This window comes from Xiphophorus hellerii, chromosome 1 (assembly GCF_003331165.1).
Source record: "Xiphophorus hellerii strain 12219 chromosome 1, Xiphophorus_hellerii-4.1, whole genome shotgun sequence".
Lineage (NCBI taxonomy): Eukaryota > Metazoa > Chordata > Actinopteri > Cyprinodontiformes > Poeciliidae > Xiphophorus > Xiphophorus hellerii.
In genome coordinates, this window is record NC_045672.1 from 3294626 (window position 1) to 3318777 (window position 24152).

The window sequence follows — 24152 nt, forward strand, 5'->3', positions numbered from 1 at the left end:
GGAAAGTGTGCTGGAAGTTCCTTGAGGCCAAGTAAAAGTCTTTCTAATTGCTCAGAGACAAGCACCTTTCATGCCTAGAGTTTTTCCTATGCTACCACCTGGTGTCTGTCTGTTGCGTACGGAGTACTTAAATATATAGTGCTGGTGTCCACCAGTTCATGGTTTCTCCAGGACGTCACATTAGCAACAGAAGCTCAAAACTTGGCCTATTTGGATTCCATATCCCAACCTCCCACAATACCTTTGTAGTGAGGTTATAGTGGCCTGAAGTTGGTAACACTAAACAGAAATCTATGGATGAGGTACTTTGGTATAGGGCAGGGGTGGGCAATCCTGGTCCTCGAGGGCCGGTGTCCTGCAACTCTTAGATGTCTCCCTGGTCCAACACATTTGAATCCAACAGCTTGAATCCAACCTCCTAAGTGCAGTCAAGTTCTCCAGAGTCCTGCTAATGACCTTATTATTTGACTCAGCTGTGTTGAAGTAGAGATACATCTAAAAGTTACACCCCTGGTATAGGGTGTGTCCAAATAAATAAATATAAACTACTAAATACATCTTGTATTACTTTGTAATTTCCAATGACATTGTAACTGTTATTACATATGCAAATGTTGTTAGTTGTTGTGGTTTCTCGGTTTAGTTTTTTCTCTTTCCGCAGGTTTAGAGGGAGACTTTAAGGATGTTCACTTCATGCTTCTTTCTCTCCTCTACTCCTATCTCCTTTCCTTTAAAAACCTTTTCCATATCTTTCTCTCTTTCCTTCCTCCATTCTTCTTCATCTATGTGCCCATAACATTTGAAATAAACCCAAAGAAGTTTCAAATATAGGCATCGAGTGGAAAGCCGTAATGCTCCACTTGTGAAAGTAAATCTGTTGGGCCACACTTTGACACTCAGACAATAATCCTGAGCTCCACACTGCTGGACAGGCCATGTTAAAAAAAAAGGAAAAAAGATAGTGTATGTCCAAATTCAGGGTCTGCTTCCTCAAAGGCCCTGCTATACTGCAGACATAATTTTAATAGAGAATGAATGTTAAATCTACTTGACAAATTGTCATCTAATATATTGTATTTTCAAAAGCAGATTAGTGATGTGTCTTCTGTCTTATTTTTTCTCACAGATTGAGGTACGAGACAGAAGAGAGCCGCGATACGGAGTGCAACGTCTTCACTGAGGGCAACAATGGCACTGAACAACTTCTCTCTTTCTCTTCTCTATCTCTCCGCCCTCTATTCTTCTTTCCTATCCAATGATCAGGATATCACCCAATTTCAATGCAGACACCCCGTGTATAAGATTGTGTAAGATATAAAAAAAAAAAAACTACAACAAACACGAGGATAAACTATATTTTGAAAAAAAAATACAAGGTTGTACAGTGCATTTAACGCTCAACTTTCTCAACAAATACCTTTATGATGAAAAATATTTACTGTATTTAAAGTCTTGAGTTTTTTTTTGTGTGAGAACTCCGATCCCTAAGATGAAGAACCATAACGTCCGTTTTACAGTTGTTTATTTAAAGTGTCGCTATTTACTGACTTTGAGTTTGTGTGGTGTGTACATTCAAAGCATCAAACAACAGATAAGAGGTACTCCTCGCACAGTTACAGTCATGACTCGCAATATACCAGAACGTTCCATTACTACACACGTAAAAAAAAAAAAAAAAAAAAAAAAAAAAAAAAGGGACTCATATGGCTCTTCATCTAAGGACTTTTAAATGTGAAGAATTTAAAGGAGTACCCCATTGCAGCTTTACAGAATTTAACATCTCTGGGAGATTCTCTACTGTACATACTAAACAATGTAAATAACATAACTGCTGACGTGAACAGCCGACGACAAAACCTCATCTGACTCCGATGCATTCGAGTATAGTATTTCTACCCTCCGTTTCAGTGTTCCTCGTGCTGGAAGGGCATCTGAGTGTACGTTCGGATTTGCTGTGTTCCTACGATTCCCCACTACTGATTTAGTGGGATCACACAGATGGGAATAACACAGACCTCATAGCTGGAAGATCCACAGAGAAGCAGAGCACCGTGACTCGGAATAAATGTGTTTGATCACCTTTTTTTTCTTTTTTTTTTTTTTGAGGGGGGAAAAAAAAGAGACACTACTCCTGCGTCAACATGGCCTCAAAAGAAGCTGCTTATTGTAGATTTCCACCCTCTAGTATGTTGTCAATTTTACCGTTGACTTGAGCTGCAACTGTCATGTCGAAAAATCTTTTATTTGTGTTTCACATGTTTGTGTCATCTCACAATCCCCCTCTCTTCAGTGTGCAGTTTACTCCAGTTTATGGTTCCAGCATACAGTGATCAGTTTACGCTACAGATGTCTTAAGACTGTGTGAATATGACTGCTAGTGCTGGCCCCAAGTGCTGCATTAAGGCCATGTCACATATGCCTCTTTAAAATAGAAAATCCCCGGTGGGACAACCATCTGCTATAAAAAAAAAAGTTTAAAATTTAAATAATAATAAAACCAGCTAGTGCGGCAAAAAGACAAAGGTAGACACTTTCTGACTTAAAAGCATTTCAACACTTCAGTGTAGTTCTTCATGAATAAGGAAAATAGGTGAATGAGTGAATGTGCTAAACTTGATTTTAAATTTTTTATGCAATTACTAAAGTGATGGCTTGGATTTTATTTTTAAAGTGAAGTGCTGTGAAGTTAGCAGTAATATACCTAAAGTAAGAAAGTTTGTGTTTTTTGAATATTTCTTTATCCTAGAAATGCTTCTAGGCCATAAATTCCTTTAAGCTAATTAATTTTCCCCTTAAATTGTACCAAATTTGGAAATAAAAGGCATTTTAGGGTTGAGCATCAGAGCTCTGTATGTGGGTTACGCCATGAAAAGCTAGCCAAGTCCTTTATGCTAAGGGCATAAAGCTTATTTTGCTACTGTCTGCAGTTCGGCTTCTATTAAGGCATTGAAAGATTGAAGTTTGAACAAACAAGACATACAGTGTATTTGTAGCTTACCAATTTAAAACAAGGACCTCAACAACAACAACAGACTTGTAAGTCCTTGTTAAGCTGGACGCCAGCTTGGTCAGACACTGCTGTGGGATGGCATCTGATTCCTCAACTAGCCATTGTCATCAGTCAGCCAGTGTGGTTGTATTGGTCACCCTGGCATTAATGGGACGCCCTGGCTGATCCTACAGGTGCTTGCGTTGCAGGCAGACCATTACATCCTCTCCACTCCCAGAGTTTAAATGTATTTTCTGGTAAATCTGCCTCTGGAGTAGCCTGGTAAAAAAACAGCCCTTTGAGAAACAATTGTTTCCAGGAGGCTGTGGACTCTGTTGAAGTTTTAAATTTTAACCAACTGCCAACGTTTGGCTGTGACATATGTAATCTGCCAGTTCTATGCTATGAAGATTACTGGAAATTACCTGCTCTGTAACCAACCATTCTCCACTGTGAAGAGAGAAACGCTGTACTGTTAATGCTAATTCAATATTTGGGTTGGGGTTAGCTAGTTAGTTGCTAAAGCTACAGCCAGACTACAACTCTAAAACGGCACAGAAAATCAAGGTTATCATCCACAACTTCTTCGGTTTTCTGTCTGGCCTGGCAGAAACTCTACCGGAGCTATAAGTGAGATCTGAATTTAGCAGAATAGTGCAAGAAAGAAATGGCTGGGCTAATTCTGGAGGTAAGCATTGACATTTTGGAGGATAGAATTTGATCCCTAAGAGGGGAGATGTGGAGATTTTCACTGATTTTTAAATAGCATTTTGATATCTCTCTTCACTGAGATTGCCTTTAACGATGACAAGCCTTGGTTTTCCAGTGAGGGTCATGCTGTCCTACACCATACACACTGCCTCCATCAGAAACAGATTGGCCTTGGCTGAGTAGGACAGAGAACATTATCTCTGTCCTGACGTAGGTCCTCAACTCTACAACAGTTTAGGGGGAAAAAATGCCAAGAAGCATTGTTTTAAAAAAAACAATGACCAAACATAAATCTTCTTACTAACTAACCTGTTTAGTTCATTACCTATTGTAGACGTTACATTCTATGTCAATTAGTTCTTAGAAAAATAACGAACTTATCTGAGCCACTGAAGGCTTGCAGCTAGCCTGGCGGATTAGCCTTAGATAACTTTAACCATTTAAGACAACAAAACAAACTAGTTTAATCTGTGGGATGCAAAGCTGCTATAGAGGACATTAAATGTTACAGTTTCACAAGTTACCATTCTCTTTTTTTTCACCTAAACAATGTGTTTCTGCGCTAAAGTTACATTGGTTGAGGTTGTTGGATGAGACAATGGGACTCGTCAACTTTTTTAAGAGGGAAGTAAACCATTACATTTTGCAACCTGTCATTTCAGCAACTTTATCAAAAGATGTGGTTCTTGCAGGTCTTACAGGTCTCAAAGTGGTTTGGGAAAGATCCCATTCAGATTGATACTTTGCCAAAGTAACTTTAGCAACTTTAGTTTGGCGACAAAAACAAGAAATAAACATTACTGACTTCTGAATATATACCAGTTAATATCTACTAATGTAGCACTGCATCACATGGTATTAAGATTTTCAGTTTGAGTTTTTTTATTTTTTTATTTTATTTCTAAAATTAGCTAAAGTGGGTGAAGACCTTTCTTAATAGCTACTAGCTAACTGCTGTTAAAGGACATCGATACCACAAAGGCAACAAACTGATAACTTACAGATCCAAGCTATTGCCTTATGGGGAAAAAACACATTTTAACACAACATTTAGGCAAACGCTGATAAATTAGCTCATTTTAAACATTTTGCATCAAGTCCTGTTTTTCTCCCATCATCTTTATTTAGGAACATTAGTGAAACAAGATGGTATTAACAAAGTAAAGTAAACTCCCTCATTGTTAAACTTTTTACTTAATGATTGTTTTTCGGCACTCCCATTTTTTCCAAGTTATTTAGATTCAGAAAACCTGCTAGAAATGACTTATTTTCAGCTAATCAGGGCATGTGTTTGTGAGAACAACACATTAAATGCTACCTATACTTTCATTAATAAACATGTTACCCAAAACAGCAGTGTGAACTTCAAACTGTGGAGGCTATGATGCTAGAACCGAGCTGAAGAGGCAAATCCAAATAAACTGTTTTACTTACCTAAAAGAGCGTTAGCTACTCACATGACGCTGGAAATATTCAAAATGGTTTTGAACAAAAATATCATGTTAGAGAGTCAAACCGGCGGCAGATTTTATGTAGTGGATGGTTACAACATTTCTACCTTAAGAGAAATTTCCAGATTTTTATCTTTAGTTTTGCATTTGGCTGTGAACTTAAAGTTTTTAAAAAATCTTTGATGTGATCGTGTGCTTACCTTTCTGTTAGAGCCGGTATGAGATCCTCATAGTATTTGAACCTTGAGGAAAATAAAAATGTCAGGCATTACACAAAATTGAGAAATAAAGTAGATTTTATTTAACGCAGAAACAATTTATTCTATCATTCCTTTAAAAATAACTAATTGATTATTAAATTAGAATAATTATCCATTACTTTTATTCATTATTTTAAATGTGCTAATTCAACAACATGTCATTCATTTTTGACTTTCTGCTCTTTATAGAAGAATATAAATGCAAAAATCTGATATTAGCTGGTTATTTAGTAAGGATATCAAATTGTATAGAGACATAATAGATATGCAACTCATAGCTCGCTAATTGAAGTTTAAAACTGTTTAATAGGAATGACTGGAGAAACTCTGTTAGGTTCCATCTGCTCGTACTGGCAGCATTCTAAACAACCAGATCTGTCTTTTCTCTTGTTACAAAGGCAAGGTGTACTGGGCCTTCTTTGGCTCAGGAGTGCACAGCAACAGGTGGGGAAGGGGGAGTGTTGTGCAATTCTATTCTCCATACAGCCAGACTAAACTTACAATGGTCTGGTAGTTTCTCAGCCTTAAACTTTTAACACCAGTGTAATGAAACATGTTAGTAGTTTGTGAAACTGGTTAATCCCGGATCACAAGTTGGTTCTCTTGCTGAATCAAAAGTTGATGTGGCTTCAAATGTTGAACTTTTCTGAAATCTAGAATATGTGTTGAACTTAAGAAATACAAGCAAATGGCTTCTTTTTTTTACCTCCATGTTTTTTAGAAAGTCCATTTGATGGGATTATTGATTCTTTAGAACCTTTGAGCTTATTGGTCTGGAATTTGCTGAAGAAAAAAAAAATCCCCAAAGACCTGCAGACCACACACTGTCCTCTGGGATAACTGCCAGATACTTCCTGCGTTATCCATGTAGCTGTGACATTAAACTGGTTGTTACCCTCACTGATAGATTTGAACATAAACATGATTTCACATCCTGGTCTAGAGACTTGATGGGTTCCGAATGATCAGTTTACACACAAACAAAGGAGGTACGGTAGTTTGTTAGTGTTCATCAAATGAATGTGTCGTAATTTGAACAAAAAGGTATTACCTGCTTTACATTACTGACTGCCAGCAAGAGCATTGTTTTCTTTTGTCTAAGATCAATTACTGTACCTGCTGGCCAAATGATGGGCTCTTTGTGCTTTAGCTGCTTCATATTTCTCCACTGTTTGCTGTGGTTCTGGTGACTAGCAGGATTCTACCATGACAAACTGTGGTTGCACAATATGACAAAGCAGTCTGCTGTAATCCAGGGCACCATGGGGGATTTTTATCCCTCTCAGAGGAACCCTTCAGGCTGACACACTGTAACTGAAACTCCCAAAGCTTGGCTTAAGTCATGACAGGAATAAAATTAGCTGTGTGCATGGATAATTGTTTTATATGAGAAACTGACTTGCTGTGCCCAAGTAAAGGAAAGGTACAATCAAACCATAAACCCTCCTAAGAAGATAAATGATTTTTACCGAGCTGTCAAATATTGACCTGGTGGTTTATACATTGGGCCAAATCACAAACAGAGAACACCCTGCATAAAGTACCCTTTTACTCTTATAACTAACTTTAATCAATGTCATGAGTTGTTAGGGAAGCATTCTTTATTGTTTTTTTCATTAAGGTTTTGAAGGGTGTGTATGAGCAGTCAATGTCTCACTGGCAATAGATATTGGTTTGAGAAATCCATGATTGGAGAATATTTGCAGACTTCCCAAAAACTGGAAATGTTTAGAACATTTTTAGCTTAGTGCCACTCAGTTAACTAAGTAGTAGAATAGCAGTCATCTTATTTAGCCAAAAACAAAAAAAATCCCTTCTTCTTTTCAAAGATGGTGTAATCTAGAGGTGTGAAAGTGTTTTAATGAACGACTCCAACATTTTTAGAGTGCTATTCAGCTAAGTAGATAAGCAATTGCTTAGCAGTTGGCTTGGCTAGCCAGAAAAAAGTTCAATTTTTCTTTTCAAAGATTAGCGTTACTTAGAGGTGTGAAGGTGCTTAATAAACCAAAAACAGGGAGTTAGTTACTTGCAAAACTTGCATTAATTTCCTACTCGACATCCTGTCATGAGTCTGATCTGACCACTGTCTACTCCAGTTAAGACATCTGGAAACTGTAGTCCATGACTGCTGACACATTCACTGTGGGGAAAGTCCAAAACTCAGACTTTTCTCTCATGAAGAATTTCAACCAACCTTTAAAAGTTGACTAATTTATAAATGAAGGACAAGATGCCTACCGACTGAACCAATTGGATATCGTTTCACTTGGTTCATTTGCAGTGGATTCCAGTGCAATCCTTTACTATAGATTAAGCAGATAGCTAGATGTACAGTGTCTTTTTAGAATGGTAGCTAGCTAATTCTCAGGAAGCTGTGTACTAAGTACTGTATTAAAGGCTCATTATGGAAATTACAAACAAAACAAGTCAAAAATAAGAGTGACTTGATGAGGTCATCATTTAATTGATGAGTTGCTTCACTCTGGGTCTTTTGATGAAGTGTAGACTAGATTAACACTGATGATGTTTTTCTTTCTGGGCCTTTAAGACAATATGATAACAGCCCTTATGCTGAATCTAATGATGCTGTCTATGGAGGCTCTGCACAGACCCCTGGCTTATGTCAATCCACTGTCGTAGTGTAAAAGTTCTGGGCCCTCATTCAAGAGACGTTTATTTCTGTTTAACCTTGAATTATCTGTGCAAACATTAAAAAAAAAAAATAAAAAAAAAAACAGACAAACATTCGCAGTGAAACTCAACCATTTGGTAAAGAATACTCATACTTGCTTTTGATGTTTGTTTAGTTATCTGAGCAGAATTTGTATACTGTTCCATACAAAGGGCTGCGTTAAGCAGTCAGTCATGTTTCTCACACATTGTAGCGTGCATCTGTCATTTGTTTTGGGAGGGGTTTTTTCCCACAGGCCCAGGACATAATTTCATAACATATTAACAGTTAGAATATAAAGAAAACATAGCCCTGAGGCCTCTGTGGTCATGTGAGGCTTCCAAGAATCAGTACCTGTACGATCGTCGTTCTGGTCTTTTTTCTGGGTACTTTGGTTCCTGAAGACTTGACAATGAACCTATGAAAAAAAAAAGAACCTTAAAAAGGAACTGAAAATACCTTAACCCTGATGAGCACATATTTGTACCACTCCAGGTGCCTCTAAGAACTCTTGAATTAATTCTGATGTGGTGCAGAACCAGCAAAACAAGTAGTGGCACGGTAGGTTTTTTTTTTTCTACTACAGGCTGAGCTCTGAAACGAGATGGTTATTTATAGACTTGAGGTCAATTCAGTTTCAAATCATGAAATGAAAACAAAGTCGAATTAATTTCCTCACTTTGTATAGAACGTAGGAGTAAAAAACATATATTTTTATTTTCATTTGTCAATTGGACTCCAAAGCTGAATTCGCCTCAGTCTAGAACTGTGGGATCATTTAATGATGTGAAAAAGACTGAGAGGCTGTTAAGAGTCGGTGAGAAGTAATTTCTGATTTCTAGCTACAAACAAAATGTTTGTGGATTATGTAAATGTCATGGACATGTCAATGATTTATCATCTTTTTATCATGCAATATCATATATAAAGATGTATTGTGTGGGGCGGGAGAGATTGGGAACAAAAAAACAGAATAATGTTCAGTGACTTATGTTAGTCTAGTTGACTTTCTGTTAACTCCTGAAATGCAGATGTTGCCAAAATACCATAAACTATCATGTGTTACCATGAGAGAAAAAAGAAAAAAGAATCAGTTTTGCTTTTGTACAACAAAATAATGATATACAGATATTTGTCATGTATTTCTGATGAGATCTTTGTTTTTATGTGTTTATCACAGACTCTTCTGTTCTGTTACGGTTTTACTTTCAAAAATATTTAGGTATGAAATATGACGGTTCCTTGGTCTTATGAGACCTAAAAACCCTCGATTCAGTTTGGACTCGCTAATGGGCCACTGCTTTTTGAGATCTCAATGCCCAAAACGTTTGAAAACTAAAAAAGGAAGGAGAAGTCTGTTTCTCCAGTTGCTTGATCGTGTACGAGTGCAGAGTCTCGAAGGGGCCTGTCGCTCGCCGCGGTTAAGGGTGACATATTGATTTTGATTTGAAAATTGTGTCTAATTCCTATTTGTGAATAGTATTCAATCTCACAGTGATGAGAAATTCTGTTATTAAAACACATTTTGAAAAAGGTAATTAAAGATATTTTACATTCAAAATCAGTTGTGAAGGATTTATTGAATTTAGACAAGTTAAAGGCTCATAACTTTGATAGGAAGTGGCAGCAGGGCACAGGAGGGAAACTCAGACATCCTGTTACTCGGCCACACCTTTCCGTTCATTTTGGGGAATGCAAAGGTGTTCGATCGTCAGAACTTATGTAGAGTTTCCCTTCTTCATCTTTCCTGGGGTCTTCTACAGAAGAAGATAAACCAAGCCACTTTAACTGGATTGTTTTCATGTGGAAGAGCAGAAATTTAACTCCAAACTGGACGATGGAGATTCACACGAAAACTCCAAGTCTGAACCAATTCACCCTACTGAGGAATCTTGTTTCAGTTCATATCTCATGCCCACAGGTGAGGGTTGGAAAATAGACCAGTAGGGTAAAAACTTGTTCCTTTGGCTCAATTCCTTCTTCATTGGAAGAAAATGAAAGGCAGATTTACTGCAGTCCAGAATCAGAATGTGTTTAATTACATCTGTATCTGTACCTGGAGTTGTCATGTCTTCTGAATTGGCGCCATGTAACACCAAGCATCAAATCCAAGCCTCAGTGGACTGTGAAGAAAGCTGGTGTGGAGAGTTTTCTCAAATGATGGTGTTGGGTCTGTATGTGGCGTAGGACAGAGACCTCAAGGGTGATGCTGCGTCAGGTTGAAGATAACATTTCCTTCACATCATTGTAAGTAGCTGCATTTCTGTTGACTATAAAATTGCATAAATTGCAAATACAAAAATAATTTAGCTAAAATAAATTAGTTAAATGGAAACTAATTTAAAAAGAAAACATGTTTTTTAATAAGTCTGTGTGAGAATGAGGTTTTTCAACCTTACCAAAATTGGTGTATTTTGCAAAACACTTTCTCTGCATCACGAGTCAGTTTATGTACATTAGCTGCGTTTTTGTTAATCATACTTTGTTCAAATTGAAATTCTGAACATAAATTGGCTTCACAGATGCAGGCCAATAAAATATATATTTTTTAAAAAGTCACATTTTTCGCTAAAAAGTTTTTGTGCTAGGATGAATGTTTTAACGACTTATCATAGACTTTCTTGTTTGATTTTAATTGCATTTCTTATTTAAAGGAAATGGCACAATTGCAAAGTGACTTCTTAACATTAGCAGAATATTGAAAAAGTTTTGCGCACATTTGTAATAACGCAGTTACTGACCCCAAGTACACAAGTAAGCAAGCAGCGCTTTGGTTCCAGACCAGGATGATCAGTTCGGTTGTTTCAGCTGGAACATCTGTTTACAGGCGCCAGATGTGAAGCAGCTCTACTGTGGAGCTAAACATTGGTTCAGTGATTCACAGAAAAGCTAAATATTAAAATATTTTCAGTTTCTACAGTAAAAATTTTAATTTGTAAAGAAAAATGCAAATGCTAACAAATTTGATCTAGTTCCCTAATGTTTTTTTTTACTTGGATTAGACCAACTGCATTCCCATTACAAATGTGCACAAAACTTTGTCAATATCCCACTAATGTTAAAAACAAAAAACTACAGTATATCCCAATTACAGTGTTTCCATTAATTAGGAAAGGCAATTAAAATGACCCGTGAATAAACAAGCCGCTCCTTCATCCTCCAACTTCTTCCTGGCATCTTCTTCATGGTTTGTGACGGCAGTAACATCAAGTTGATCATGTCACTAGTCTGATGTGAAACAATTGTTTTTGTTGCAGTTTTGCGAGATAAACCAATTTCGATTCGACCCAAAAAACACAAAAAGAAAACCTCATCCTTCGCCAAAACTTTTTATAGAAAAAAAAGTGTTTTTTGAAATTGGCATTTCCATTAAGCAGATTTGTTCTCAAAATGTCAAATTGCGCAAGTATACTGTCAATGAAAATGCAGCTGATGTGCAGAAATAAAACCAATTAATAGGATTGAGTGTTATAAATAAATAAATGTAAATAAATTACATTATTTATTAATTTTTTTATTGGAATTTCTCACTCTATTTGATTTGCTAGCTGTTGTCATCAGACGATCTTAATCCCAGGCACCACAGTGAGCCGAGGCCCGGATCCATCACCGTGCATAGAGCCAGGCCTGACATAATATTATTTATTTAAGACTTGTCACGTCTTTTGTCGTGTTGGTGTTGAGTCACACGGCCAGAAATATCACACAGTCCCGACTGTACACAGACGGTGGAGCGACCTGCGACTGGAGACTCCACAGGCTGTCGCAGTAAGTACCTGTAATTCATCAGTGGCTTCCTGTTCGGTGAGGTCTGCATGGAGCAGCTCAGCACTGGGCATCCAGCAGAGCTTCTCACCCATTTAGGGTTTGTATCTATTTTTGAAGTACAAAAAGTGCCACACAGCATTGATTCAGTGGAGTAAAGTGGGTCCAAAAAGTCTACACAACCTTTTTTTGTGTTTTTTTTTTTTTTTTTTTTTTGTATTATGCATTTTCCAGGCACATGATACAATTTTACAATACAATCAAGTAACTATTTACCTTCAGTTGTCATAAAATTATGTATTATATATACAGTATATCTGCCTTCTGGAACTCCTGCAGGCAGAATTCCAAAAGAGGAGGCCCAATTTCAAGAAAAATCTATTTTAAGTCAAATTCGATATATATATATACACAGTACAGACCAAAAGTTTGGACACACTTTCTCATTGAATTCAATGAGAAGGTGTGTCCAAACTTTTGGTCTGTACTGTATATACACACACACAACATGGCTCCTCTATTAACCCTTTAACAACATTTTTACCAGCATTTCACTGAGACGTAGCTCCAATAATGAGCTCAGCATATGCATAGTCCCCTCATGTGTTTGCTAATTGCTGTTGGCTAGTCTGAAGGAGCTGAGTGGGGGGGTGCGGGGGAGGGCTGCTCTGTGAGGTGGAACCTTGGTCTGTGCCTTGAAGGCGGAGCTAGTTGAATGGTTGCCACGGGAGATTAAAAGATTTCTCAAACATGCTCAAAAGAATCAAGGCAACACTCCAGGGAATAACATTATGTAAAGCTACATTATGTAAAGCTCAAAAATGTTGATTTTTGCCCTTTTAAAAGGTTAGGTTGTGTTAGGTTGTCATTAAAACTTTGTCACTAAGTGAAATACATTGTTTATATTACTTACATAGCTGGAAGTTTTAAAGTCTTTATTGCTGTTAGTTGTGATGATTTTCCACTTCCAGCTGATAAAAGCACCACATTTAAAATTAGAATATTAAATCAGATCAATAAATAACTTTTTTTTTTATCAGTACAGAAATTTGGGTTTAAAACCTGAATTCGGAAGTTATTTTCAAAAGCTTCTTTTAAGCCTCGTCAGAATGCTTATTGAATATGACTGTGCAGCAATAACCTAATTGTGTGTATATCTATAACAAAAAAACAAAACACTGAGCATATTTTTTCAGATTCAGTTCCAGTTTTTGTTGATGTGGTTTACAGATGCGGTAAGCAAACCTTCTGGATGAAGCGTTTCAATGAAGAGTGGCCTTTGAGTAGGCCCCTCCTCACTGGAGAGCTTATATCACACAGTTGGTTAAGGAGCAGGATGGAGTCAGATCAGATGGAGGAAGCCAGCTGAAGAACACGTTTGGCATGTCTGATCAAGCTGTATGAATCTTGGATTGCTGCATGTCCTTTGCAACATGGAATCATCCTCTATTTGAAAATGTAATTCTACATTCTCTAGATTTGGTTGAAGCCTCAAATACTCTCATATTCAATAAATCAGATGCGTTCCAACAAGGTTCGTTTGTCAGATTAAAAATGGCTTTTGAAAATTAGAACCTTTAAGCAGGTATTAAACTTACTTTTTATTAAGCCCACATTTCTTGGTTAAAATGTTGTTTATTGGTCGGCTGTGATCTAATATTAAATGCTGGTTTTAGCAGCTGTGAGCAGAAAATAATCACAAAAAATGAAATAAAGGCTTTAAAGCATCGATTTGTGTGGAATTATTCTGTATAACGTGTTTCACTTTGTGAATTAAGTTGCTGAAATCAATGAAGTGAGGTTAATTAGCATAACTATCATGGATGTTTGGTTTGTAACCCTTAGAACCAAACATGGAGGAGCAGCATTTAGCTTCTATGCACCACAACTCTGGAACAAACTTCCAGAAAACTGAAAAACAGCTGAAACACTGAGCTCATTTAAATCAGGACTAAAACCAACCTGGTTAGAGCTGCCTCTGATTAATAATAACAAACACTGATCAATATATTTGTTGTATGTTGATGATTTTGATGATGGCATTTGACAAAATGTAATGTTTATTGCTTGTTCCATAACTGGTTACTGTATTATGTTTTATGACGTAAAGCACTTTGAACTGCCTTGTTGCTAAAAATGTTATACAAATAAACTTGACTTAAAGCAGCAGAAGACTGAATTTGTTTTACATCGCAAAAACTTTGGTATTTGAAAGCCACTATAGATACTAATATGTTAAAGCTGGAATATGTAACTTTCATCTTTATCTGTGTATGTTAAAGCTGTCACCATGTTGTGACAGTTTGAAACAGATAAACTGTGAAAAAGTCGATCTCCTTCATCGCCTCCCTGAGATACTTTTGCCATCTGATGAAATTAAGCTCTCCTGGTCAGAAACAACCAATCAGAGGCAGGAGGAGGGACGTAGTGCTGCTCTGTGCTTCTGTAAACCGAGTCGATTTGGGCTTGCCAGCGTCGCTACGAGAACGAATACCATCAGGCATGTCGGGTTGTGTGTGTGTGTGGGGGTGTGTGTGTGTGTGTGTGGTCCTATTCTGCTGTACCTGTGCTTCCTAGAACAGGCTGTGGACCCACCACACTCTGGAGGCAAACCTTCACATAGCAACACTCAGCCAACCACATGCAGCCGCACGCAGCCTGGCTTGGTCATGAAGAAGCTGCTGACCTCAACCTACCTCACTGCTACCACACACATCTGACCAAAGCCTCCACTTCCACCAGCTTCACCAGGAGGTGAAACATAAACCTGGAGGTTTTCAGCAAGAATGCAAATGACAGGATGTTGGTGAGGTGAAAAACCTGCAGTTACCTCACAAGGTGGCGGTGACCTTTGAGAGTCTTTCACTTTTACAGATGTGGTTTAGTTACTGAGCTCAGTCGTCCGGAGGATTTCACTGCAACGATCACTCGGACTCCATAAAACCTCCGTTTAAATGTTCTGGTAAGAGAGGTTAAAAAACTAATTAAGAAGATTCTTTTAAATGATTGAAATAGATTTAAAATACCCTTAACTGTAATTCACCAAAGTGGCAGATAAAAGCATGCAGGGTCACACAAAGGTATAAAAACAAACAAAAAAGAAGAGACAGTAGAGCAAGGACAAATTTAAATTCTATGAACTTCAGTATTTGTGGTTCATTTTCATACTTTCAATGGTTTTTCAAAACGTTGTGCAAACAATTTCAGCAATTCTTGGAAAGTTAAATAACCATAAAAAACAACAATGACTTTATATACTGTATATATACAGTATATACTGTATATATACACAGTATATATATATATATATATATATATATATATATATATATATATATATACAGAGAGAGAGGGAGAGAGAATGTCTTCTTTGGAGTTCCATGAAATTAAAAATAGCAGAGGTAGAATAATTTCAAAGTCAGCAGTCCTTTACATTTAAAAGAGGGGATTTTTGTGAGAAAAAGGAAAACACTAGCAAGAAATTTTTTTTGAAACAGCAACAGAAGGCTGCAGATGAGGTTGAAAGTTGAAGACTGTGTGCAGGTGTTATCGCTCTGAAATGAAATGTTTTGGAGGGGAACTTTTCGGGGACACCTGCAGTGAAGACGTGAAGCACTCCACAGGTGTGAACCACACATGTGCCGAACGCATAAGTTCGGGTTAAAGCGCGTATCAACAAAAGCTCAAAGCGCCGTGGAGTGGCCTGGAACTGGCCTGGAACTGGCCTGGAACTGGCCTGGCATGACAATTCCAGCAGATTCAAGGTGTTTCGGCGGTCTGGTTGAAACCTGGAGCTTTTCCCCCAATCAAAATCCAAAAACACTTTCAACATCCAGACAGTAAACAAAGCCTTAAACATTGGTCTGTGTCATGAAAAGAATATGGCATTCTTTACTGGTTTGGCATAACAACAGGTAAAACCTCCTTCTTTAAAGTTAAAATTAGATTTGTCATATAGTGACAGTCAACTAGCTAGCTCTACCTGGATCTCTTAAAGAAAGTTTAGCTTCCTGTGCAATGTGAATCCTCTAGAATTAGAATTCTGTGTTCAACATCAAGTTGAGAAACAGCAAAGACACCAAGAGTCCAAACACCGAGTTATTACAATGTTATCTTGTGTAACTGTAGAGTTAACATGGAGGCTTTGCAGTGCCTTCCTTCCAGTCGTTGCTGTCTGGTTTATTTTCTCTTTTGTCAGAGCATGGCTTGTTAAATGGTTACTGACCTCAGGCTGTCAGGAAGTAAGGTGCCAAACTGCCCTGTGGTCCATTCAGTGCTTATGTGCTTTGGAGACATGATGTAGTCACAACATAACTGTGAACTTCCTGATCTTTCTATCATAATGTAAGAGTTTTTGTGTTCATTGTCTTTGTATTCTTTAAACGTTGGCCTTGATCACTTGTTCTGCACAATTTTCTAAGGTTTTTGGGGGAAACGCTCCTTTTTATTCTGTTTTTCTGTTTTCCATGACACTAGAGTTTGCAAAGTGTGCTTCAGGTAGGAAGAAACAGGAAATAAAATATGTCAGATGCATCATTTCTCTGTAGTATATCTACAGCATGGCAGGTTTTCAGGTACAGTCATGAAAGTGTAAAAAAAAAAAAAAACACTTAACAGATTCCATTGTGTTATTACTGATTAGGCAAATAAGTAGTGAAATAGAAAAGCTGTGTGCAAACAGCAAAGTTTGATTGAGGAATTTGTAAATGCACCTTAAGCAGCAATAAATTAAAGCAGCTTTTCTGTCCATCAGTCTTTTGCATCATAATGAAGGGATTTCAGTCACTCTTCTCTACAAAGGTTGTGTGTCTTTCTGTGGAGCAGACTGAACAGTTTTTGTAAATCAGTGAATATAATGATCCATTGCTTTGCAACTAAACGTATTCTTAATTGTATTGAATAGTTTGAAAGCATACAAAAGTGCAAAGGTGATTTTCATTTTACAATTTGCCGAACTGTCTTATTTACAGTATTTGTTACAGCTTCTGCCGATCAAATGGTAAAAAAAACCTCCGTCGTGCTTATTGCAACACAAGTGAAGACAACTTGAGCAAATAACATTGTCCCATTAGAGCTGCCTTAACATACACAACATGCTTTAAGGTTTCTTGACGTTTCATGGCAGAATTCACCAGAAACTGAGCTGCTAGCAGCCTTTTTTCCCCCCTCTGTGTTTGTTTTAAAGCAACCATTGGGCATTGCATTAGTCATTTCCAAAAGCTTTAAAAAATATTTGTTTTAAATTTGGTCATCTGATTTGTTTTTTTTCTGTTTACCAGGAATTAAGTATAAAGAAAAAAAGGAAAGACTCCAGACTTTTGCTCAGAACTGTACAACATGCTGTTTGGTGGTAAATGAGTCTTTACTTTGTGTTTTTATGGTTATCTGTTAAAGCAACTTAAACCTTTAACAGAAAACGTCCTGTATAAACTGTGATGCTTCATTTTCTCTTTGCTCTGCAGTCCCCAGTCTGGTGGTTATATTTAAACGCTACAGAAAAAGCCTGATTAGATATAATTTGTTCCTTTTTGCTGCTATAAAATGGGATGTTGGGATAATTTGGTCCATCAGATAAAGTCTAATGTCAGCAAAGAACGCTTCCCCCCCGTACACGAGTCAGCAGTCATAAAGATAGATTAAACTTTCAAGAGTCAGCATCTGTTTGTTCCAGCTTGAAGGTGATAAATAATGAAGGGGGAACAAAAAGAATCACGGTAAGCACGGAGACAAGAGACCCCAGCTGTTCGGAGACCACTGATGACGCTTGCTGACCGTCACAAAGTGCTGGCCTTTCTTTACACCCACGTTTATGTGGCATCAGCTGAAGCTAATACTTAGGGACTCATGAGTACACAGCCAAGATCCAAACACACCTCACTCTGGAACAAAAGTTGGAAGAAAACACAAAACTAAACATGTGGATATTTTTTTTTCCTCCCCTGAGCGGATATGTTAGACTATAAATATTAGGTAGTCTGTAGTAGACTCTCAAAAAGGGCTGCTGGAATTTAGATTTGACTTCACAACTTGAAACGTATCGAGTAAGGGTTGATACGTCTTTCATTTCACGATGTCGGAACCAGCAGATAAAGTTCAGCGGTCTTCTTCATGGCTGCTGTTTGCTCTCATGCTTCTGTTGTGCAGCGAAACTTTGGAAGCTTCCGTCTACCGCCAAAAAGGTAAGCACATCTCCCTTTTGTTCCTGGCAGCAATTAATCAAAAGTGTATAAAACCCTGCCACAGCTGAAGTTTGAACCGGTTTAGCAACCCTAACTTGCTACTGTCAGCAGTTGAAACAGCTCGAAATGCCTGACGACAAACTTTCATCCACTGTAGTCTGACCTTGCATTTGGCCTCTTGGGGCTCTTTGCAACAGATTAGTGCGCTTCATCTGACCTCCCTTTTCAAGGTGACAAACCGCATATGGAAAGCTTTTCACGGCCTTCAGGCATGGAGAACTTACAGAGGACGCTAGGTTTGGCCATTAGCATGCATGACCTCTCCCAGCGAGGTGTCACATCCTTCACTGAGAGGGCAAAGTAAAAGTCCTCCCGGTGGAACATGTGTGAAGTACATTTTCACCTATCTTGGTCGTACCTTTGGATTCCTCGATATGACTCCACTCCAGATCAAACAGCAACGCAACTGTGGCGCTTGTTTTCTCCTCAGGTATCTGTTTGTACAAGGACAAGCTCTTCAAACCCGGGGATACCTTCAGGAGAGGCTGTGATAAGTGCTTCTGTCATGAATTTGGATTCTACTGCTACTCGTGAGTAGATGCTCCCCCTCTTTGGTTATTATTTGTTCATTTTCATTTTACAAAGCTTGGCAACTCACAAGTGCTTGTTGCCTTTTTGCAGGCCGATGAAACCTACCTCGTGGCCGAAGAAGTGTCGTCGGGTGCGAACAGACTGCGGATATATGGTCGTTTACAAGGAAAACCCATTGGTGGAGTGCCGCGCCTACAGCTGGATTGGTTGACATAACAGGGAAAAACCAAACAATGTTCATGCCTCATTACTTTTTAGGTTTGTCCCACAGACTTGGGCATTTTACCTGTGATGATGTAGAAGGTTTTAGTGAGGGCACTGCTTGATGTAAAAATGAAAACCGTTGGTTAAGCAGTTGAACCAACGTTGAGGTGCTTCAGAGTGTGACGTATATTTCTGTGCTTTCTCCACCTGCTTTGGTTTAACCCTGGAGACTGAAATTCACAAGTTTTCTCAGTCAAAGACATTAAACACAAAGTCACATCCATAATGGATTTATTAGCCAGGCTTCCTCAATTGGGTCCTCAACCCTCTTCGCCATAAAAACCAATAATCAATATAAAATATTTAAACTGTGGAGATACATATGCTTTCATTATGCCCTTGTACAACTGATTTAGTCAAGTCATTGCTGCTGCTATTTACTATCTGTAAAGCTGAATAGTTTAAGAGCCAATGGATTGCATGGTGTATGAGATGCAATGACAGAGCTAAAGGAGGCTAAACCCAGAATGGAATTTCAAGTCAATCTGATAAAGTTTAATCTCAAGAATACCATGCAATATGAAACGGATTCGAACTAACAGTGGGTAAAAAGATATTTAATCTTATTTAAATTCTATATTAATGTAGAATTTAACGTTTTACTTTGTTTACTTTTGGCTGGTGAATGTCCAAGTCAGGGTCTTTTGTTGGTGGTACTGATCAGTGATTTGCAGGAACAAACTCCCAAACATTAAAACCAATGCTACGTTCCCCACTAAACTCACTCACTAGTGAGGTTCTGTCCATTCATTTTAACAGCTGGAAACTCACTTGTTCCTGCTAAAAGTGTTTTTATGTTGGACAGTTTGAGTTTGCTGTAGTGCTACGCTAACAGATGCTGTTTTGATTGAACTCCAGTCAGTCATTTACTATTTTATCATCTTAATATAACCATTTCTTAAGCCGTTCTCTATGAAGCTGACAGAAAGCTACCGCAGCCAATAGTCTCTCTTACTGCTAATGTTTCAGAAACCGGCATGTAAAAAGATACCGATCATTTAAAAGCGACTTAACTGGTGACGCGAAGATACCTAGAATCAGATCGAGACATTTCTTCAATTGGCACGTTCTGAAATAGAACTTTTTAAGACTGACGATATTTAGTCATTTTTAACGTTTTATGGTTTAAATTATTTCTTATGCATTCATTTTTATGGATACTGATGAATGTTAATTGTGAGATGTGTTTTCCTTGTACCCCACTATTATGCCTTATACCCCACTAAATATCAAACATCCACATGTACTTTCTGCCTTAATTACATTACAACAAAATCTTTGTTCATTTTACTTATTTTCATGTCTTAAATAGATTTTTAAAAAATACTCATCATAGCTCCACTAAACATTTTTCTGCTTGATGGTTGTACAACTTCAAACCTCTTTCCTCCCCACTCATATTTCTGGAAACCATAAACATGCAAAGTTTTTTTCTCTGTATTTATGTACTCAACCTCTTACTGTATGAATTTTGTTGCAGTTCTATTTAAATGTGTAATCAGAAGAAACACATTTAAATATGTTTCTTCTGATAAGCAGATTCTAAATTAAGTACTGTAGTTAATTTGAACACATGGAATAGATTTAAATGTAGGTATTTAGTATAAAAATCTGAGAGCTTGCAAACTCTGGCCTGGCTGATTATTATGGTGGCAAAGTGCTAATAAATGATGGTTGGTATGTGTGGAACATTCATCACCTATCAAAAATAAGTTTGGAAGCAGTTTGAACAAGAATTAGCAACAGCAGTATAAAAGAGATTAATGTTTTTTTGAAACATATGCACTTATGATTATGTAATGATTTTGCCACCGAGTAAAAATGACATATTCAGAGCTGTTTTAGACCTGTCTTATCCAACTTAGTTAGCTTACAAAGGTTTTGTGCTAATTTGTCAGTTTGACATGGAATATGAAATATTCAATAAACCCACGCAATCACAATTTGGACTATATTGGCTGAGTTGGATTTAGTCAACTGAATAAATTTCTACATTTCTTTACATACCACCCCACTGACCTACATTAAATACTTCTGATACTGGCATTAGCAGACATTGCTGCATGTGTTGCCAGCGTTATGCTTATTGCCTGTTCTCCATCAGGGTATATGTCACAATTCAGTCGCGGAAGGTGCACAGATCATATGCGTGTATATTTTACAATATTTTAAATAATTTTAACTGCAAACTCATTGCAGTGTTCTGGACACAATTGGGATAATGAACATTAGCAATAATTTCAAAGTTCAGATGTTTTGTAACCTGGTAAAAAAAAAAAAGCTCCTGGTTCTACGTTTTGCTTCATAAAGAAGGTCTCGGCTCTTGAGAAACGGTTGCTTCCTGCTAGACATTTTGTGAGAATGTACCAAGAAGCTAACACAGACAACAGCGTCTGTCTGACAACTGCAGACTAAAATTCACTCAGCATTCATTTAGCATTATTTTCATAAAACATGTCAGTGGAAAATCTATTGCTTTGCTGTAAAACCGTATCTAAATATAAAGCCTGTATTAAGAACACTTAATGAAATCGATGAATGAATACCTTTTGATGGTCATGACAGTTCAGGCTCAAGTCTATCAGTGTAAAGACAATAAAGATTTTTATACCTAAGGTCTCTAGAACAAAATTCAGGAAGAATAAAGAAAATGAGAGAAAAAAAAAGCCTAAAGTGCTCATGAAGCTCAAGTGGAGAAGATTTTCTTTCTGATGCTAAATAAGTGCAGCAGGAATTCCCCAAATGTGAAAATTCAAAGATGCCCTGAAACCGTTGAGGTCTTGCTGCTGAAAACATCTGGCTGAGAGAACTTTCCACGGCCTTTAGGGTCTTCAGGAGGTTAACTGGAGGTCAACCATGGGTGTTGAAGGCACTGTGCAGCTGTTGCCCTTCTCTCTGAGTGATAATCCAGAATACGGAGAAGGAAGTTTGAGTATTCAGAGGCCTCTTCTAGTAGAAAGTTATATTTCTCCACCAGAACGTCATAAAGTCTCCACGGCCTCAGTGGACCAACACGACGGAGATCACCCGCACAGCAACATACAGAGAAAAAACAGGGTTTGTTTTAGAAATTGAGCTAAACTTTAGTTTGAAGAAGAAGAAGATGTGGTTGTACCTCTTCGGTTGAAGTATTGAGCTGAATGTTTGCCTGACTGGACAACATCTGGAGGAATTCTGCCGAGGAGCTCGACGATTTGGCCGATGTGGTCTGAGGTGGACGGAGGCCCCACAAATGTTACGCAACACACACATAGTTTCAGGACAAATTAGCATCTCCAGCTACAATGAAGGCATGCGGTAATCCCATTTAATCCCGTGTCGGTGCGTGCCTCCTCTCTCCGTTAGAGTCAGCTCGCTGAATTAAACCCACCTTCCTCCAGGGACATGAACTCGCCGGCTTTGGGGTGGAACAACGAGTCTCCAGTGAGCAACTCCAAGGCCTGGGAGAATCCAGGGGAACATTCAGGGTCACATGTGTGGCTAGTTAAAGAGCCATTCCAACCTGTGACACTACTTTTTGTTTTTTTAACCAAACTAAGCAGTTTCACAAAACATTACTTTCCTAACCTACTATTAAATATATTTGCTATGGCAAAGAGTAAACACGAGTCAAAATCACAGCTGAGCACCTAGTTTCCCCATAGTTATTAACACCTAGTGGGTATTTAATGTCAACCAAAATGTATTACCTGAGAAAAACGTCTTGTTTAATACTTTAACTTCAGTTGTGATTAATAAATTTAAAGATTCAATTGATAATTTTTTAACCCCTGCTATGAATTCCCACAAATAAAAATACCAAAAGTTCCCAAAAAGATACATTAGTTCTCGAGAGTAACATGAAAAAAAAAAGATTGATGAAGCAAAGCAGACATCATCAAACTGTGGTCAGCTGGTATCTCACCAGGCAGGCCACACCCCCGAGGTCAGCTGGCGGACCTCAGATCCAAGCAGGACCTCTAGAGACCGGTACTGACGGGTCTGGATCTCCTCACTGAAATGCTTGTACTGGGTCAGAACAGTGAAGGAGTACAGTCAGGCAGAACTTCTATAGTTTTTGACTTTCAATACTTTAGTGTTTTATATTATGAATATTTATTAAAATGCTTGGGATTTTAACATACTTTTTAAAAAATGTCTAAACTATTTTGTGGCCACTAGGGGTCAGCAGACAGCTGTTTAAACATAAAATAGACATATTTGTAATTATGGGGTAAATCTCAAGTGGAAAAAAAGTGCTAGCTAGTGAAGTCAGATCACTGCTGTCAGTGAAAAATGGAGTACTAACCACCCAGCAGGAGCTTCCCAAATCAGAAATCTTCACAGAAATTTATTTTAACTTGTACAGATTCACTCCCTCTGTCTCTAAAATAGTCAAACAAATTAGCATTGAACTTAGTTCAGTTTAGATAAATAACTGCTTTAATATTTAAAGCAGAGTGAAAAAATAATTTGAGTGAGTCAGTCACCCCCCTCCCCCCGGTGATATATTACATTTAGTTTTTTAATATATACATGTTACTGATCTGCAGATTGCAAACTTATTATATCTGAAGCCTGTAAACAAGAAAACAACTGTGCCTGTGGTCTTGTTCCCCTCTACAGCTGGTAAACAGAGGGAGCTGCTGCCCCCTGCTGGTGTAATATGGGTGTGGTCCTTCAGGTGCAGCAGAATGTTTTCTTGGCTTAATGTGTGTGTGGATGATCTTACATGGAGTGTGAAGGTAGTCCAAGCTCTGGAGAACCTGCAGAGAAATGGAGAATTCAGATGTTTCTTACATTAAAGCTAGCCTGATCAAACAAAAACTCCTTTATCATTTGTAGTACCAACTCTTTGCTTTTCTTGAAAATGGTCACAAAAGAGTTAGATTTTTATTTTAAGCTAATAATTGTATATAAATGCAGTCAAATCCACAGGTTACTGTGGTTTTGTGTTACTTACCTGGGCGAGTGTTTGCTTGACCCAAGGCTGCATAAGGCCTGGATTCCCAAGACAGAGCTGCCAGATCCTGAGGCTGGGCCCCAGCAGCTCCAGAACCAGGCACAGGTCTCATCATCCCAGGCTAAGGACAGTTTTATAGGGTGCCTTCACAACAACCCTGTTTAGTCTGCTTTAGTAAAACTCTAGTTCAATTGCCTTGAAAGTTCTTCACCTTTCGTCACAACACAAACTTTAGTGTGCATCTTTGGGATTTAATGTCGCGGACACAAAGCGCTGTACACAAAGTGTTACATGGAGGCAAAATAATTATTTTATTTTTCTTTACATAG

At 37.9% G+C, this 24152-nt stretch overlaps 1 protein-coding gene and 2 long non-coding RNA genes across 3 annotated transcripts in view; 2 read left to right on the forward strand and 1 right to left on the reverse strand.

Annotated features, from left to right (window-relative positions):
- The window catches only part of lhfpl4a (LHFPL tetraspan subfamily member 4a), a 40985-nt gene extending 31998 nt beyond the window's left edge, over positions 1 to 8987 (forward strand). The window contains exon 4 of the mRNA XM_032563872.1: positions 1127 to 8987. Within this exon, the coding sequence (XP_032419763.1) occupies positions 1127 to 1180 (54 nt within the window). The 3' untranslated portion in view covers positions 1181 to 8987. The remainder of the gene's footprint in view (positions 1 to 1126) is intronic.
- LOC116720590 (uncharacterized) overlaps positions 1 to 24152 on the forward strand; it is a 957300-nt gene that overhangs the window by 373048 nt on the left and 560100 nt on the right. The window lies entirely within an intron of this gene.
- LOC116720600 (uncharacterized) lies at positions 20203 to 22651 on the reverse strand. The gene is made up of 2 exons (XR_004339425.1): positions 22252 to 22651; positions 20203 to 22089 (listed from the first exon to the last, which is right to left on the reverse strand). It is a non-coding gene; the product is annotated as an uncharacterized LOC116720600 (long non-coding RNA).